The sequence below is a fragment of the Mycetomoellerius zeteki genome, unplaced genomic scaffold (genome assembly GCF_001594055.1).
Source record: "Mycetomoellerius zeteki isolate Tzet28-1 unplaced genomic scaffold, Tzet1.0 scaffold94, whole genome shotgun sequence".
In the NCBI taxonomy this organism is placed as follows: Eukaryota; Metazoa; Arthropoda; class Insecta; order Hymenoptera; family Formicidae; genus Mycetomoellerius; species Mycetomoellerius zeteki.
Window position 1 is genome coordinate 1,087,166 of NW_017257979.1, and position 19,697 is coordinate 1,106,862.

Genomic DNA, 19,697 nt, shown 5'->3' on the forward strand with positions numbered 1-19,697 from the left:
TTTCTCTCAAGGCATATATTATTTGACCGCCGTTTCCATCGAAACGAATTCGCGACGCTTTGCCTCTCGGCTGCTGAATTATTCATAATCAAGCGCAAGTTTTCCAGTTTGACAAATTGAATCTTGCCGTACATACATTCGACACGAACGTATGTCAAATTGTATATACATATACATATAGATACCTATTGCGAGAATCAGGAAAAAGGATAAAGTCGGCCGCCATTTCCAAGCAACGTGTATTTGCAGAATGTAAATGTAGGTTACATCGAAATATCGAGCATTCTATGTACACTGCTCTGATCTACGTTCTCGAGGTTGCGACGACGATAACACATCGACGTCGACGACGCCGATTTACATTTAACTCCGCGAATCTGTCGGCAAGAATAAACGCGTTTATTCGCAATCATCTGCCGCAATACACGCACACACATCGAATAAATATCAAGTAGTACGATATAAATAACTCTTCTACTACATTACCGCCACGCGAAAGAGAGAGAGAGAGAGAGAGAGAGAGTCGTAGACATTCACGGTAAATAATTTATCACCTAAATAATTATCATCCCGGATCGGGACTTTCACGCGAACGCATCTCGCAAAATTAATTAATTAATTTTACGCTTAATTCGCAACGCGCTCACGCACGCGAATTTATTTCTTCTTCTTCGTCAAGCGGATTACACATCTCCGTCGCCAATTATCCCGGACAATTCGCGTTATTCTTAATTGCACTCATACGTCTTCACGATCCGGCTGCATGTTTTGCACTTGACGTAGCAGCAGCTGATGTACTTGCAGTCGCATCTTTCGTAGATCTGCTCAGTCCTGGTCACGTGGCCGCGGCCGCAGCAAAGATACTCGCAGCCCTCATAGCCGGAACTGCTGCCGTTGCATTGTCTGCAAAAGAATTTTTTTCCATCTAGTAATCGTGGCTAAAGAACATTATACTAAATATATTAATGATACTCTTTTTGGCTTTCAAAATTCACTGCCAGTGCTAAAAATCAAAACTGCATTCAGCAGAAAAAGCAGCTTTGCATTGGGTCTTGCCTTTATAGTTCCTTGCTGGATCTAAATGTACAACCAATCATATTAAAGAATCATACAATGTAGACTTACAAACATTTCTTACTTGATGTATTCTTTTCTATCTAATATCTACTTATAACTGCAAATCTATAAATTTACAAATATATTTGTATATACACTGTAAGAACAAGTGTGTTACTTTAACACATTTTATTGTAATCATTTTTTACACGTCTGTAGGTGTGTAGATTTGCAAGGATATAACACACTTTTCGTGTATACACATGAAAAGTGTGTTACACGTTTCCTGCGTATCCACACACCCCTACAGATGTGTAACAAGTGACTACAATAAAATGTGTTAAAGTAACACACTTTTTACAGTGTAGACTTACAAATTAGTAAATCTACATATGAACATTAGTAAGCACCATAGATCTGTTTCGACCAAAAATGAAATGCTTTTTTTATTTGATTTATTTTATTCTTGTCGATTTAATGATGTCCACTTATAATTATAAACTACAGATTTTCAGCGCAATGAATCAGTCGCATAATATAAAATATAAATAGTCAAGTATTAATAAAGATTAGCGTGACGTGTATCGCAGAAAGGAAAAAAAGATTTGAAAAGATTTATATCATCAAAGATGAAATATTATTTAAATTAATTTTTACGTATACAATATACTTTCCTAACAGCAGGATAACAAATCATTTTATTGTTGATACTATCGTTTTTATCTGGTTGCGATTATACCGGATATTACAAACGGATTAGATTTCGTGTTCGCCATAATTAGACAGCGATATCTTTCTCGTTTCTTTCGGGGAGGAACCTCGTGTAATTAGTGTACTCGTAAGAGTATTATTCATCTTCACGATCCGTAACGGTCGACTGTATTATCTCAATGGCCTCGTCGAAACTTCTTCTCCGGTTACTTCGTTAAAGCTCCTCGGACTCCATTATTAATCGATTTGCATGACGCCCGCCTCTGATGTCGTAAAGATATTAAAGATGCCCGCTTTTGCGGGCGATCGAGACTACCGTGTAGATTACGCGGTGTTAAGAAAAAGAAAAGGATCTTTCTCGAGAAGCGTTACGTCGTGATAAACATTACACGGAACACTGGTCGAACACGGCGTGATAAACATTCGCCACGCCCACTTTGTATAATTATACGCGGGCTGATAATTACTGGGTTGTAAACCGGCGAGACGAGTCGGTGGCGATCCAAAGAACCTGACGCCATATATCAGCGCACGGCGAATGAAATATCGGCGTGTCCGAAACAAACGTCGGATTAGAGCCCACGATAATCGTCTCTCACGAAATTATCGGATCCTGTTCGCGCGTCGTCAGGAAGAAAACGAGAAAAGCACGTCGTGCGTCGCCTGATAAATCACGCCACAGAATTGATAGCTACGCGCGAAATCGCGTTCGCGTCGAAAGAAACCGGGCTAGATAGGCCTAGATATATTAATTAATCGAAAGAATAAAAGAGTTGGTTTGTTCGTTAATGAACCAATGATCGTCAATTACTCGTGAAAGATCGTTCCCGTGTTCAGGATAAAGGATTATACATTCTCAATTTTTATAATATCTAAAAGCTATTTTACTTTAGGTAGCTAAATCTGTGATCAAATTTTAAATGAGATGTAATCACAATGAGATCAACAGTTCTATGGAGAGAACAGTTTTGCTGAAGTATTTAAAAATTTAAATACTTTTTTCAATTAGAAATATTTCTATTTATTTAAAAATGTTTTAACCATCTTTTAGAAAATTTTAGACCCAGTTATTTTAAATTTCATAAAAAAGTGACATTTTTCATTCTTATAGCGTAAATTACAATTGGATTTAATGGCTAAATGTAACATTAAATCTACAACAAAAGAATATGGGTCATTGTAGTCGGCACGCAAGGATATTGTTTTATTTATATCTTACATCCAATACGTAATCTGTGCGAGCATCCTGTTTCGCGCCATTTCTTGCAACACGAAGATACACGAAACGCGAACAATGAGACGCGATTTATAGACCGAGATAAAAGATTCACCGGAACCGCCATGTGCGTCCATCACTTCCTGCATCTTATGATCCTGGTTATCATCTCCGGAATGCCGTGGGTGATCTTAACTCAGGCAGAGCGAAGCGTGGATAATTTGAGGGCGATGGAGAGCCGTCTCCTTTCTGCCGCCGGAAAATCCGTGACGAATGCAATCACAGTGTTACAAATGCCGCTCTTCTTTCCGAAGCGGATACGGTTCGCGCCTTTCTTTGGTACGTTCACGATAAATTAGTTAATATACCATATATTCTGTATAGTACGACCTAAACGAGGAGTAGGAACCGATATACAATGATTTCATTTCGAAATAATTTATGATCTACAAATGACACGTGTATTACACGGAAAGAACAGTTTTTCGCTAAAGTATCTGAAAATTGAGCTAAATACAGATTTGAAAATAATTTTGTTGGACCATCAAAATAATTATGTAGGACGTTCAAGACGGTTACTGTCAAAAATTTTTGCACACATTGTTCATCATGCTTGAGCATCTTACATAATTATTTTTGATAGTCCAATAAAATTATTTTCATTCCATATCCATAAAAAATCTCGCGACACAATAACTCCTCGGGAGGTCGTAAAGCATTTTTACCAAAAGAGCTCTTCGAACGGTAGCGCTAACTCGCGAAACGGCATGTAGCAAAAATTAACGTTAACACTCTCAGACGGTAGTGGCGGCAGAAAAAAAACAGCAATAAGATCGTGAATGGGTCCTGCGGTAACGGTATTCGCGCGGCGAACAGTCTGTCGAACAAGGCATCGTAAAACACGCGTGTTCATTCGATTTCGAAAACAGGTTCGAGACGACCGAGCGTCGTCCGGATGGCGAGACGCACCCTATCTCCGAGAGTCCTATCTTCTCCTCTCTCGTTCTCGTCTCACACACGTAATTACTGGCACGCTCACATAAATAAGCCTGGCTATCTGCTACGACGTGATTAACCGAGATCGAAAGAATCGGAAAGAAATTCGTCGCGTGTGGCTAGGCATTACGTCCCCTAGAAACGAAAAGAGAGGAACAGGATAAGGAAATTTTATTAGCACCCGATACAGCCAAACGCCTCCGGCTGATACTACGGCCGGTATTCGTACTCGATTCTTATATTTAAGACCATCTTAAATATGGGCTTAAGATATCATAAACCAATCACCGAGCCATATTAACATCTTAAGTCATTATTTAAGATGGTCTTGAAATAAGAATGGAACTACACTGAGCAAAAATGTATTACATTGTAATAAATATTTGTTTGAACAATACTAACTTATCATTTACTTACAGTAAACAAATATTTACTAAATAAAAATATGGTAGTTAAATTAATGGTTCTTGTGCCAAATAAATATATGCGATTATCTTTAATAAACTTACATTTAATATAATTCATCTAGTACTATTCGAACAAATATAGTAGTCCATTCTTATTTCAAGACCATCTTAAATAATGACTTAAGATGTTAATATGGCTCGGTGATTGGTTTATCTACGTTTTACGGAAACATAGTTTCCTATCTTTTCGCTGTTTTTCTTTTGAGCAACGGTCAAACTAGCATTGGAAAAGATTAATGAATTAAGAATTAATATTGATATGTAATCGTTATTATATAAAATCGTTTTTTAATCAAAGTAATTTTTGTAGACAAATAAATTTTATATGACTCATATTTTACGTTCATGAAAAACACACAAAAAGCGTTAACAAAAGAAAAAACAAGTTTGCGTTGCTGAAGCAAAATTGACTGTCGTAACTATTCGAGCTATTTTTTCGTAGATCGTTAGCGACTATGGAAAATTGCTAACGACTTTTGCAAAAAGTGCAAGTTGTAAAATAATATATGGGAAAGATCTTTACCGATACTGTCTTGAAATAACGATCGACGGAATATTTCGATTACGACTGTGAGATAAGTATAAGCGGACTTAAAGGGAAGTCGCAATCAGCGATGACCTGAGTGTCTCATAAAAGCTGCGCTTATGGCGGTGCTAATGGTTTTTCGCACTTTTACGTGCCTGTCTATGACCAAACTAGGACAGTGCGTGCGATAAAATCGCATGAGCTCACTATTAGCAAACGCATATACGCGAAACAAAATTACACGCTAATTCTGTAAGAAAAATCATAGAAGGGGATACATCGATCCTTGAAATTTGCTTCTAGTGACTCAGCCGAAATCAATTCACGGAAAGAACGATTATGCTATAAAATCTAAAATTTTACTGAATACAAATTTGAAAATAATTTTACTGAACCATCAAAATAATTTTGTTTGAAACTCAAACTGGTTCGAAGAACATCAAAATGTTTTGCATATGGCTCATTATTTTTGAGTTTTCAGTAATTTTTTTATGGTTTAACAAAATTACAATTTTCAGATCTGCATTCAGCAAAATTTCCTATATAACACAAATAATTCCAGTAATATTGCAGTAACATTGCAAATGTTTCATCAATGTTGCTGCAAGCTTCTATGCTGTATGAGTTAGATCTTTCAGTAAAATCAGTGAAAAAACAATTTTCGAAGACTGCGACTAGACTTATTTTTTTCTGCTACCTTCAATACAGATAAATCGCGAGAAAATAAATAATTTACGTATTACAAGAGAAGTTAACGACCTATCACGAGGATGTATGACTACTGCGTTGGGAAAAAGAAGAAGGTTCTTTAGCCCGCGGCTACCGAAAAAAGTAGTCGGCTGATCCTTACATCCTGTCTTCCCCTTTACGTCCCTTCATATGAAGCCACCATACTGCTTTTCTGCCTGCCAAGTTGTTCTCAATTTTTTTTTCTTGCTGAGGAACGAAAGGAGCCAAGAGAGAAATCTTCGCGCCATTACATGACAGCTAAACTTCTACTCTCTCCTTTTCATTTATTCGTTAACTCAAAAGGCTATTTGGGTCTAGATATTTGAAGGAAAAACGATTCCAGTTTTTTTACAAGAAAGAACATTGCACATTCGTCGCATACATCCAGTTCTTTTAACGATGCAGTTAACGCGATAATCGACATCGTTCGCAGTAAATTCGTCACGTTCTTCGCTCGTTCGTTAATGAACGGGAGTCGCACGAAGAAAGATCTTTTCACGCAATAGATGTTGATAAATCCCTCTTCGTGCATTACCAGTCACGTTAAAATGCAATTCGAGCCTCTTTACGCGACACTTATTCGCTCGACATCGCGACCATATCAAAAACTAAAATTTATATTATATACTTATACATCGCACGAGCTCGTAAACTAAGAGTTTTTAATGGGTGAACGTTAAACCGACTTACGAGCACCAACGAGTTTTATCCTGAAAACATATTCGTTTTAAAGAGAGTAACGTCCCCATTATTTTTTTTATTTTCTATATGGAAAGAACGATTTTGCTGTATCTAAAAATTTAGCTAGATACAGATTCAAAAATAACTTTGTTGGATTGTCAAAATAATTATGTAAGACGCTGAAGATAATTGCTAGAATGTCAAAACTTTTGCACTTCATGTTTTCTACAATATTATTTTGATCTAACAAAATTATTTTCAGATCTGTATCTACCTAAATTTTTAGATACTTCAGCAAAGTCATTCTTTTTGTGTACTTTAATAAAGTTGAATATATTTAAAAAGAGTTTGTGTTTTCTGAATGTAAGATTTACCTTATAGTCATCTTTGAAATTGTATTTCATACATTGTATTCATTTTTTTATTTAAATCTCCATAGAGATATCTAAAGGTCTATATTCGTAGGCTGCTCTTATTTTAAAACTATCTTAAATAATGTCTTAAGATGCCACGGTGTGTTCTGTGATTGGCTTATGACATTTTAAAACTGTACTTAAGACGGTCTTAAATAAAAGAACCGATTATGAATAGCAGCCTAAGACTTCTGATATTATGAACTCTTTATCTCTTATAATTATCTTTATAAAAACGGAAGAGACCGGATACTAAATAGTAAAATATAAATTTTACACATTGCATGAAAGGTGAACGTATCTGACCTGCCTATCGTGCCGAGGCTGCCTCTCTTCTTATCGGGTAAGCAGTAATCGGGACTCTTGGTGGTATAGAGCAGATTATCGTGGTGATACAGAGGCGGCAATCTGCCGCCAGATCTCGGCCTGACCTCTGCCGCAGTGGCGTATCTGCGTAGCAAACGGCTTCCGGCGGCGGATGGTCCCGATGCACCTAGACCGCGCCAGCAGGTACGCACGCTGCAGGAACCCGACACCCCGTGGCACTTGCACTCCAAAGTCAAGGATTGCTCGACCGCCTATCGGACGAAGCGTTAATCGCGATTATATCGCATTCTTTGCGAAAATCAAAAACACCAATAGAATCCTTGGCTGATTTCATTCGTCATTTACTTAGACAAAATCTCGATTTGAAGCATGCCTCACAGTTTATTGATAGAGCTTCACAAACAATGAAAAATTATTTCATCAAGAATGTCAATAAAATTCTTTGCTACTTTCATTCTTTTAGACAAAATCTCAATTTAAAGTATTTTTTTATCACACTTTTTTTGATAGTTTTAGAAACAATTTAATAATTTAGATCACCTATATGTCTAATGCTCTTTTTACTTATCAATACTTGCGGTATCGCAAACACTCACCCTCCGACCCGCCCTATTGTTGTGCATATTGACCGCGTGCATAAACTTCGCGGTCCCTCCGGTACCAGGCGGCGTTGCACCCTGAAGAAACCGCTTGGCCATCCTCGAAGCGGATCTCACGTCGTCCCCGCAGCCGCCCCACTTAAAGGAGTTCCTTACAGACAGCGTGTCGAAAGAGACGGACATGGTGGTGAAGGATGAGGACGAGATAAGCGCGGATGGCGAGGGTGGCTCTCTTCTCGGTGGAGTCGCGCAAGAACAGGCCGCCAAGCTCCCCAAAGCGCATCCTCGCGCGAGCCTCCAAACCGCAGCGGCGGCCGATATCGCATAAACGAAGGCTTGTTCTCTTGTTCCTACGATAAATGTGTTCATTGGAATGTGAAAAGAGAAACGTATTCTCTAAAATCTTTGGAGTGGAATCTAATTCTAAAGAATGACAAAGAGTGACGATTAAGCCAGTGTTGAAAAAGAATCAATTTTTAAGAGTGAAATTTTAGAATTAGATTCCATTCTAAAGATTGTAAAGAGTACATATGAAAGTTTTTTGCTAAAATATTTTAAAATTTAGCTAGATACAAATCTAAAAATAATTTTATTGGTTCATCAGAATAATTATGTACGAAACTCAAGCGTGATTCATTTTTTTGTAAATAATTTTGACATTCTAGCAATCAGTTTAAGTGTCTTACATAATTATTTTATAGTTCAACAAATTATTTTTAAATCTATATCTAGCTAAGTTTTAGATTTTTTCAGCAAAACCATTCTTTCTTATAATAATTATATTATTATAAGCATAATAATTTCAAATTTTAATTCCAATTTAATTTAATATTTATGCACGGATTATGTTTAATATATTATAACGATGTCAAATCAGATTTTGTCGTGACGTTCTTGATATAAAGACCATGCAATTCTTTCTTCCTTCGTCAATCGAGATGATTGAGGAAAAGCTGATTATTGTATTCTCGAGAGCGGAAAATACAACGATAACGTTCGTGATCGTATAATGTATCTCTCATTGGCGCTTCTCAGTTTTCTCATTAACGGAGGATATCTCGATCTCTCGAGCGCACTTTTATTTACAATATAATCATCGTGAAACGCGAGCGATTAATCCAACGGAGGCCCGGTCGCGAAGAGGAAGGATGAAGACCGTGGGGAACTACGGTTTATTAATGATCGCTAATTGAGACGCGCCCGCCAGGTCTTCCTATTTACGTCAGAATTCCTCAAAGGATATTCGATACGTTTTCCATCGGAAACCTTCATCTACTTCGCGTCCCTCCGTTGTGCAAAAATCAGCGATTATAAATCTATTATGATCAAAGTCGATAGGCAACGTATTTTCTTATTTAAATACTTAATTTTTAATCAGTGCTAATTCTAAAATTACCAATCTTCAGAAGAGAGAGATTTAATATCTTGTTTTTCTTCTTATCAACTTCCTTCGTACCGTATCTTTAATATCTTTCGAAACAAGGAATCAATTTTTGCAATTATCATACTTGGATCTCTCTCGTGGAATTATACGGACGTTTTATGTCATCTTTAGTTGTTAAGAATCTAGTTTGTCAAGAATGTAGTTAACACATTGATTGCCATAATGATCACCGGTGCTATCAAATTTTTTTTTATATTCATAAAAAATAAAGTAAAACTCCTTTAGAAAAATTTAATACTGTAAGTATTAAATTGGTTAGAGATTAATTACTTATTCAGAGTATTAATGCACTAAAAAAAAGTACTTTTAATACTTAAAATAAGTAATTAATTACCAACCAATTTAATACCTACAAATAAATCATTTAAATTTCTCTAAGGATTTTAACTGACCTAAATAAGGTAACCGATACAGAGTAAAAAATGCACTATACTACACTTGTGAAGATATAATATTATTTAATCAAATTACATATTTTATCATTATAAGTTTATGATAATAAAAATTTAATTAGCATACACGGTACAAAAAAGTGTATAAAAGCCGGGCAGATAATATGTTAACAGACCTGTAAGCAATTCAGGTGTGTAGTCAGGCGCGCGTTCAATGCTGCTACAGTTCCATCTGCGATGTCTGAAGGCCTGCTGGCATACCGTTGACGTATCTTTAGCGGCTTGTACCAAGGCAGACATCACATCCGGCGCAGCCCTGCATGCCCTCGCCTGTTTCCTCTCCAACAGACCCGCGCTCTTCGCACTGGTGCACGCCTCTCTGGTCCACGTATGCGTGTCGCCTGTGCGACCGAGGCCGCTAAACATAATGTTCTCTGTCTAAATACGTGACTTTTTCATCACAGAAAGAAACGTGTTTATTGGTTGTCAAAAGGTTTAAGAAAGCTACTAAGGAAAAATTAAATTTAAACATATCTGATGCATTATGCCTGTATCAGACTAGAGATTGAGATTGGATTGGAATTTAATCAATCAGAAGAAAGAAAATCTATATCAAGTTTAACTGAAATTACTTTGGTTTGTCAAATTCAAATCCAGTTTCAATCTTAATCTTTACGGACTTTATTAGAAAATTTAGGATTAAAAAGTTAAAACTATACATATATATAATTTATAGAGATAAAGCCAAGCTTAAATTTATATAAAAAAAATATATTCTACATGAATATAAAATTTGCTTCTCGTAATTTGTCACAAATAGTCGAAGATTGTAATTTGTATGTTTGTGAAAATTCGACGGCAAACGGTCTCGTAAAGGAGTTTTTAAAACGAATGATCTCTCGTTTTCCCCACCTTCAACACTCCGCAACATGCGACCGTGGAATTTGGGGTGGAACACTCGGTATGTACAACTCTGTCGGACGATCAGACCGAAGAGCCGACAGCCGTGAGCGATCCACCTCTTTTGGTAGACAGTCCCGGTGCGGAGCCGTAAATCAGGGGGTGAATTTCGAAAATTATAGGGCGCGAGGCTGAAAAGGGCTCACGTTTAAGTGCCGCGGGTTGAATACTAGCTAAAACTCTCGGCTCGCAACGCGCGAGAGAGCGCACGTTGGGGATAATAATTACGGACACCTGAAAGTCGAAATGACCCGTGCACGCGGCCCCGCCGTGTCTAGACGTAACAACCCTGAGAATGGCCGGATCGCCAACCCCGTGTCACGGAGCCTACCCTCGGAATTACCCTATCAAAAGCCCGCGGTTCTCTAATTCGTTATTACCGTCGCAGCAAGCTCGTTCATTCCCTCCCGATGACATTTCGGAGCTTGCGTTACGACCCGACCCCGGGAATCTAATTTCCGCGTAAACGCTCGCGAGCGTACACTCGCGTTGCTTTACGACCCATTGTGAAATCGCGATGCCTTGCACAAGACCCGCAGCACTGCAGTGGTTGGATCTTCCGGGTTCTTATTGATAGGTCTATCTTTAGACCATACGTATCTTTAGACCACCTACTTAAGAAAATAATATTGAATTTACAAGTTCCCTTGAAATAAATAGATATCTTCGCGATGCTTTGACTGCATCAAAGTAAAAATATATCTCGACAAAGAAACAAAGAAAAAAGAATATATCTTACAAGGCAGTGAAAGATTACATCTCTTTATGAGGGTAATGCGAGCACATTCTTCGCACGCACGGCTCATTAAAGCCGCATGTATGAAGGGCGCAAAGCTTCGCAAGTTCTTGAGCTTTGCCTCTCGAATCTTTATTCGCAAAAAGGAGAAACAGAAAGGTTCTCCCGAGAAAGAGAAGAATTTCCGAAACGGTGCTTGTTCTTTATGAGCCATAAATATCCGATTCAAATTATCAGCTCATTAAGGCTCTACTTCGCGATAATTACTTCGGCGATCCGATATCGACTAACGAAGAACTCACGCATAATTCGCTGACAAAATAATAAATGTTGCGTGCCGTGTTTCGTATTGCGAGAGTCGATTATCGGCTTGATATCTTAATTGATCGCTCGAATGCAAAATAGGAATTAAATCTCGGACAAATTCGACCACCAACGTGGATGGTCTTGACTTTATTTTTTTCCGTCAATATTAAGTGCGTAGTGAAAGGCAAATTATTCATCAGTCAGCGTCGAATTTATCTTTTCCAAGTTAATAAATGTGTGTGCATTTCAAGAGTAGATTTTGCTTTCACTATAAAAGTTAAGTAATAATTCTACTGAGATTCTAATAATAAATGACAGGTGAAGAGATAACATGTACACTTGTCGAAAATTAGAAAGCGTAACTGGGCGTTCACGTTAGATCCTAATTATGATTTTCGTCGAGTTAGACCCCAATTATGATTTTAGACTCGCTTTAAGCGATATATGAGACGATATGATCAATCAGTTTCTGCAAAAATTTTTAATTAAATAATTCTGATTTACAAAAAAAATCATGTTAAAGTTGTTCAAATTTCAAAATGTTAGTTCAAGTAAAAATATTAATTGCGCACTGTACTTACGACATTGTACTATTCATTTTCCTCCGCTTGTAACAGTACTTTCCCTCTAATATTAGTATATGATAGAACACAACACTTATAACCCATTCACAATAAAACGCATTTTTACAATTTTGACACTTACAACATTTTGCCGTGACAAAAGAAATTTTGAGAAGTACGTTAAGAAAATAAATTAATGCTTTGTTCAATATTTAAGATAACTATCGACTCTTCAACCTTGATTAGCACACCCTTGAGCTACCATTTCTGTGGGCAATATCGAGGCTTAACAAGGTAGATCGTTTAGCACCCGGAAAGACAGTCGAAGTACAGTATTTAATGGGCAATCGGTGCGTGCAGCCATTTGCAAGCAGGCAGGCCAGGTCTAGCAGAATGCATGACAGGCCACTTATGTGGCTAGATGCGATTTTAAACTGCGTTATGCATTACTTAGCCCGCAGCTTCGCGCGCGAAGTAATTTACGAGCCGTTCTCTCAAGACGAATGCGTGATTATTTGCTATCGCGCGTTAGATAATTAATTGTCAGCGGCAGCGCGTAGAACGTCAGGCCAATCGCAATGCCTGAAGCGACATTGTGCAGTTTACTTTCAATTAATTTTTAAGATTGCACCAGGTATATACGTTAACTAACGTTGAGAATGTTAACAAGAGTCAATATAAAGGATTTGATTGGCAAGGTATATTTTTCATTGCAGAATTAATTGGCTCCTATAAAATTTCGCACTTCTAGATTGGCTGATTAAATAAGGTGATAACAACGGACGATATGCACGAATAATTTACCTAAGATAAATATCTTGCAGTAATGAAGTGAAACTCGTTACAAAGAACTATCGAGATCTCATAGGAATGTAAAATCCGACGGCAGTGGAAACGAGCAAAGTGATTTACGGCGCGCCTCAGTACGTGATATAATTGTTCATTGCAACGCAGTTAATAATTTACGAAATACAATGAAGATACGATATACAATAGAATATAAATAGTGTAAGCATTAACACAACTCTTTATAGATATAAACACAATTTCTTAGTTAAAATTTTTTCGCCAGAGTATTCATCCTCTTTTGCAAAAATTTGATTGTGTTACGTGAAGAAAAAACACTTTTTTTAGATCGGAGTATATTGTTCATATACATTGTGAAATAATTCCTCTGTAAAACACAAATCGTACTCTTGTAACATAAAGCAAGTAAGATACGAGACGATTTCCCATTCCGATCTTCCACGGTCTTCAGATAGTCGCTACCGTCCAGGAAAATAATGTCGTTTTTTTACCAATTTACAATTTGATATCCACATCGTTAACTGTCTCATTTTACGTGTTTCTATGAGAATTGTGTGGCTCCCGCAACAGTGGGAAGTTCACGGACGTTCATGACGGGACATTCTTATGAAAATGCATGGCGCGGTTTCTTCATCGAGAAAAAGGAAAGGTCGCGACGCGCGTTTTGAAACGGTTTATTGACCGGCTGCACTTTCGAAATTCGTTTTGACTGGTGGAATCGTAAAGCGTAGTTTTTACGAGACTGATAATAGGCGCGGGCGTCTACGAGTCTCTCCGTTTGCAGGAGGCTGAAAGAGAAGCTGCTCAGGCGCGCATTCGAAATGATGAGAAAAGAAGTGAAATCAGCTCAGCCACCCTGAACCCACGAACACTCGAACACAACAGATCTATATATATTTGTACATATTAATTATTATTAATGATTTAGAACTGTATTCTTCAAGAAAGCATGAGGATGTTAATAAAAAGTATTAAAAAATTCACGGAAAGAAAATGCAAAAGAATTGATAACTGGCCTAGGTTCTCATCGCTCGTAATCGGCGATGATATGGCACTGCTTAGGAGTAGAACAGTTATTGTAAAGTATCTAAAAATTTAATTAGATACAGAACTGAAAATAATTTTTAAACCATCAAAATAATTATGAACGGTCAAACTGGTTGCTAGAATGTTAAAACTTTTTGTATCGTGTTTTATATAATCTTATATAATTATATCTGTATCTAACTAATAAAATTTTTACTTCAGCAAAATCATTTTTTCCATGTAAATTCTCAAAATTGGACATATCTCGATTTTCTATCCCAATGAATCAATCGTATTCCAAAGCTTTTTATAATACTTTGCTTTTAATAAATTACACAGTATCGTACTTCATTGATTGAGGCCTGTTTCGCAATTAGCATCAATTTGTTTGTAATCTCTTTGACGTTGGTGTTTCAAATGACAAATTAACGAGACTCGCGGTTAAGATCTCGTCGCGTGGGACGCGCGAGTTTCACCGTCGCACCGATACAATCCACCGCTGCTCCAACTCGCGTCTTGCGTTAAGAATGCGTGATTTACGAGCGATGCATTGTAGAGATCGCTTCGTCAAGAATGATCTTATAAATAGCGACTCGCGTGTGATTCAGTGCGACCCTGCGGGCGCTTGTCGAGGGCTATGCGTAAATTATTATAAATCGATCCTTGGCCTCGATCCTGGCGAAGAAATCCTCGCTCGTGATCCCGCTGAAAGAGCCGCGGATCACTCCGCGAAAGAATGTTATTCGTCTCGAAGCCATGAGCAATGATCTTCGATCTTTTAAATGATGATTAATGAACCCATAACACGCACGTGCAGATTGTTACTTTTTTTTTAATCGCGAGATTAGAGAATTGTATCAGGAATACTGCATGCTCTATAAAATGTAAAACTGCAATCCTTGTAAAAAATTTTACTTTTCGTTTTTATCTATTCGGCTAAAATATCTAAAAATTTAGCTAGATCTGAAATAATTTTGCTAAAGTATCTAAAAGTTTACAGATGTGAAAATAATTTTGTTGGACTATCAAAATAATTATGTAGGGCTCAAGCTTTGATAGAATGTCAACATTTTTTGCAGCATTATTTATTATACTTGAGCGTCTTATATAATTATTTCAATTGTCTAACAAAATTATTTTCAGATCTGTCTCCAACTAAATTTTTAGATACTTCAGCAAAATCATTCTCTCCGTATCTATTTTTATCTATATTTCTAAGACTCTTGTCCAAACTTCCTTAGTTTTCAACTTGAAAAACTATCGGCGCCACTATTTTCAAGATACCCATCGTTTCTCTTCGTTTAAAGCTCTACCATTTTCAGAGAAAGCATCAAGTCCTGGTGGCACTCCTTAATACAGAAAGATCATCGTCCAACACTCGTTGGACGCTCCCTAAGCTAACGAGATCGATGGCCACTCAACTCACAAAGAAAAAGCGGTGAGAATTTGGATCACCCTTCGAAATTATCCGTCAACGTCGGCCGCAATAATTATAAACAAGAGAATCGCGAGGAGGCCTCGCTTCTGAGGCGAGTTCTTAGAAAGCGTCGTTTATAAATCACGATTCCGTGGGCAACCCCTAATCTTCCACCCCCGGCATCCTCGTGCCACTCCCCGATCATCTTCCTTTCGTACTGCCCTTCCACCCCTTAGCACCGTATTCCCCCGTATTTTGGTTTTGCACGCAAAACCACCATCACTTCGCCATTCATCATCCAACGCCGCTCAACCTTCTCTCTGTTTCCGTTTTTCCCACTTCCCACCCCTTTTCAGGGTGATCCTCACCTCGCGCCCTCCTTCTCGCCGATGCGATGAAACCCCCTACGAATCACACGACAATTTAACGCATATCTAGAGAGCGTGGAACTCTTCGCAAGGAAGAGAGTTAACCAGCCGCACTGCCTCGAATGTTAACGAGTCTTCCGTGCGCAGCTCCAGATGAGAGGAACGATTCCTGGGATGATTGATAGAAATTGCGGAGTGATGAGAAACAACTTGCGGAACAGTCCTAAGTGGAATGAAGAAATGAAGAAAAGACAAATAACGATGTCTGTAGCAAGATAATCCATAATGAGCCTTCTTACATGTTATTTGTCTTATAGCTATTATTTTATTAATCTTTGTGTGTGTATGCACGGAAAAAACGGTTTTGCTGGAATATTTAAAAAGTTAGCTAAGTATAAATCTGATAAGAGCATCAAAATAATTATGTATAAGAATTGTTTTAGATGTTCACTGATTGCTGAAATGTCAAAACTTTTTGCAGCATTGTTTATCATGTTTGAGTTTCCTACATAATTTGATGATCCAATAAAATTATTTTGAAATTTATATCTAAAAATGTTTACTAGTTAGATAAAGTCGTTCTTTTTATGTCTATATATGTGTGCAATCATTCCACGATCAACAACAATTAAATTTAAAGATTAGTCTATCAAAGTTTGGTCTGAAGTGACATAGTAACAATTGAAAAAAATATTTAGATATTTTTTATTATTTAGAAAAAAGCTCGCTGATAAATTTATTTTAAAAAAAAAACGTCATTTCTGTTTTAAGAAAGAAAAATTATAAAAAATATTTCTGCTGCTAATAATTAAAAAGGCTGGCTGGTCTGAAAAATAAGAAGAGCTGCAATAAATTGGCCGCGAGACGAGGTATCTAAAACCGGCACTGTAGTAATCATCCGCTTTTCATTTGCGAAACTTATTGGCAAGGGATAACGACGGTGAACCATCGTCGTCTATTTATGCAGCCCATAAAGCAGCACGAACGATATCTTTATTCCTCGAGAGTACAAAATTTATGTCGACAGAGAATCGCCCCCTAAATCTCGCCCCCGATCTCCTTACGATTCAAGGAAAATAATGATCGAGATAGAGAATCGAGAGGCTACGTCTCTACCTCGCACGCACTTCGAGCGTTTGGCCACTAATCTATTTGTTTCTCATTAACGGACCAACATTAATCTTCGAACTCATTCGAAGCCACCGCGAGCGAACGTGAGAGTGCAAATGGGACTCATCACGAGGGTTCACAGGAGGACTTCTTGGATGTCTCTACTTTGACCGAATGATTAAAGATTGCTCGCAAACAGCTATATATTTTTGGCTCGCCACTATAATTACGCACATTCAACGTTTACTTTTTCGACTTAATTTCTTTTTATTTGGAAGGAACCATTTTGCTGAAGTATCTAAAAAATTAGGTAGATATATAAATTTAAAAATAATTTCGTTAGATCATAAAAGTAGTTATGTAGGAAACTCAAGTATGATGAACAATACTGCAAAAGATTTTGATATTCTATAATTTGAGTGTGTTAATTATTTTGATAATCTAACAAAATTATTTTCAGATCTATATTTAGTTAAAGTTTTAGATACTTCAGTAAAATTGATATTTCCGTGCAAATAAAAGAAATTATAAATGTTTTTATCTAATGTGCATTTTTTAAATCTTATAGGTGCACAATCTTAAATATTTGAAATCTCAATCTTACTCTACGAAGGAGATTAAAGCGCGATAAATAAAAATGGCATGATAAAAAATCTGAGCTTAAAGTGAACATCTGATGGCGACAGTGCGATTGCTCTTTTCATAAAAAAAATGATTAGAGATTATTCTTACATAATAAGACAAGTTTCCCTCATTTCAGTCGCGCTAATCCGATTGACATTTCGGAGTTCGTGAATGTCGAGACGCGTAGCACGATAGTAGATCCTATCGCGAAGATTTATTGTGAGAGAGCATAACGGGAGAAGGCTTCAAAAGAACTGGTCAAATAATATTCGCAAAAGTGAATTAGAGTACTTACAGCCATTTTATACATCTGCCATCTTGAATCAGCAACACGAGCAGCAGTAGCCAGACTTCAGCACCGCTTCGCTTCTTTATCCACATCTTTCTTCGTTTCGCATTCTAAAAGTTTGACATCGTCTCTCTCCGTCCTGAGAATACCGTGATTTTCTATTCGTTCTCTTAAACACCACTGATCATCCCTTGATGCGGTGCGATTCGCTTCGCTAAGATGCGAGATCTCTTCATCGCGTCCATCGTTTTACGTAGCCTTGAAAAGTCGTAATACTTTCCTGTCCCGTGGAGAAGAAGTGATGTTTTCGAAAACTGTCGTTAATGCATTTTGGAAAAATTCTCTTTTTATTTTTTTTTATGTCCTTTATATATATTCACTCCAAAATCTTCGATCCTACATCGACGTCGCTACATATTTAACATTCGCATTTGATTACCGACTCGATCAATTTTTCAAAAATAGTTGGATAACGAATTTGGATCAGTTTTGAGTCACTTGATTAAGACGAACGATGTTTCAAGAAATAGAGAAAAGTCTTCTTCTTTGCGCGATGACTCACAGATGAGCGAACGAGAAGAAGAAAGACTGCTCGTTGAACACGCGTGCAGAGACACAAGAGGCACCACTCTTGCTAAAATCGGCGGAAAACAATACGTCTCAGGATCCTTCAGGATCTGCGGCGATTTCGGCAAACTTTCACCGTGCACCGTACGTCCGGCTCGGCGGGGAGTCTGCGTGCTTACAGGTGTCCGTCGGAGCAGTCCCGCAGGATTTGCCGGTCGGTGGTGGTGGTGGAGGTCCTCCTACTACTTCACTTCCTCCTACTTCGCCTCCTACTTGAGCCTCCTCTTTCCTCAATGTACGAGGAGTCTAATGATCGACACCGGGGATGCCGCCGAATAAGAAGAAGGCGATCGCTGCCATTAACCCTCTCGCTCCCACATAAGAATATATATTTTTTTTTTCATTCATACATTGAACAAAAATTTACTAAATATCGTAATACATATTTTTTTGAATAGTATTAAGTACATATTTACTTACAAAATTCAGTCAATCTTTTATCTTCATTGATCGATGAATTTCATCTTCGAAGAAAGATGTATAAATTACAAAGAAAATAAAATATTTTTTTTTTTTCATTAGTTTTTTATTTGTGTAGTCCGAAATGTTATTCATGAAAAATCTTGTGTAATTCTTTCAATGTAAACCGGGAAGATTTTTATTGTCTGCCAACACGAATTATGTTTATACCTCAGTCACTAATTAATTCTGTCAACGCACTATGCTTTCCTAGCCCTCGGTTTTACCGAAAATTATACATCTTGAGTAATATATAACGAATACTATCTTAAAAAAGAAAGATGAACGGAGGTTGGAGACCACCTCCGCAGAATTGACTTTAACGAGCAGGCGGTATCTTTGTGATCATTTATTTTACTACAAGGCGGAGCCAAAACAATTTATCCCTGCCTTTACCATTTAAAGGCTGGTGAGCATTGGTGCTTTCTCGCTTCGATTTGTTGATCGGATTCGAATGTATCGACCATACAGACGCGTCCATACAGAAAAGGATTCGTCATATTAAATCTGTCTGGGCTCCTTGATTAGATTCAATTATACTTAACATTTATGTGATCTTACTCAATAGTACATTTTTAGAATTAAATCTTTTTTTAAAAATAAATCTTATTTAAAAAGAATACATTTTTTATATATAAAAAATTATCATATCACAAGAAAGCCTACATTAAGTAAATGCATAGAATTGCTTTCTATTAATAATTTTGATGAGGTTTCGATTTTATAATTTATTATAGTGTTTATGGATAAATTAATATAATTTGTCTACATATAATAATACAATTTTATGCAATTAAAATATAATAATTATAATATATCTATGTGTATATATATATATACAGGGTGTT

The 19,697-nt window shown here is 37.1% G+C and overlaps 1 protein-coding gene across 2 annotated transcripts; it reads right to left on the reverse strand.

Moving 5' to 3' along the window:
- Positions 1 to 528: 528 nt before the first annotated feature.
- LOC108730654 (protein Wnt-11b-1) lies at positions 529 to 18,232 on the reverse strand. 2 transcript variants are annotated; one of them, XM_018460491.1, is made up of 5 exons: positions 17,770 to 18,232; positions 9,734 to 9,975; positions 7,719 to 8,071; positions 7,102 to 7,373; positions 529 to 903 (listed from the first exon to the last, which is right to left on the reverse strand). In XM_018460491.1, exons 1-5 carry the CDS (start codon positions 17,853 to 17,855, stop codon positions 729 to 731), a joined length of 1,128 nt encoding a protein of 375 aa, XP_018315993.1. In that variant the 5' UTR covers positions 17,856 to 18,232; the 3' UTR covers positions 529 to 728. The 2 variants fall into 2 exon arrangements, with proteins under 2 accessions (XP_018315993.1, XP_018315994.1); XM_018460492.1 differs by lacking the exon at positions 17,770 to 18,232 and adding an exon at positions 12,141 to 12,185.
- Between the last annotated feature and the right edge of the window lie 1,465 nt (positions 18,233 to 19,697).

Excerpts from the sequence above, each read along its gene's own strand:
- LOC108730654 (XM_018460491.1), bottom strand. The coding sequence starts at position 17,855 with ATGTGGATAAAGAAGCGAAGCGGTGCTGAAGTCTGGCTACTGCTGCTC. Across the intron at positions 8,072-9,733 it reads CACACCTGAATTGCTTACAG|GAACAAGAGAACAAGCCTTC; the intron begins GTCTGTTAACAT and ends CATTTATCGTAG. Across the intron at positions 7,374-7,718 it reads ACAATAGGGCGGGTCGGAGG|GCGGTCGAGCAATCCTTGAC; the intron begins GTGAGTGTTTGC and ends TTCGTCCGATAG.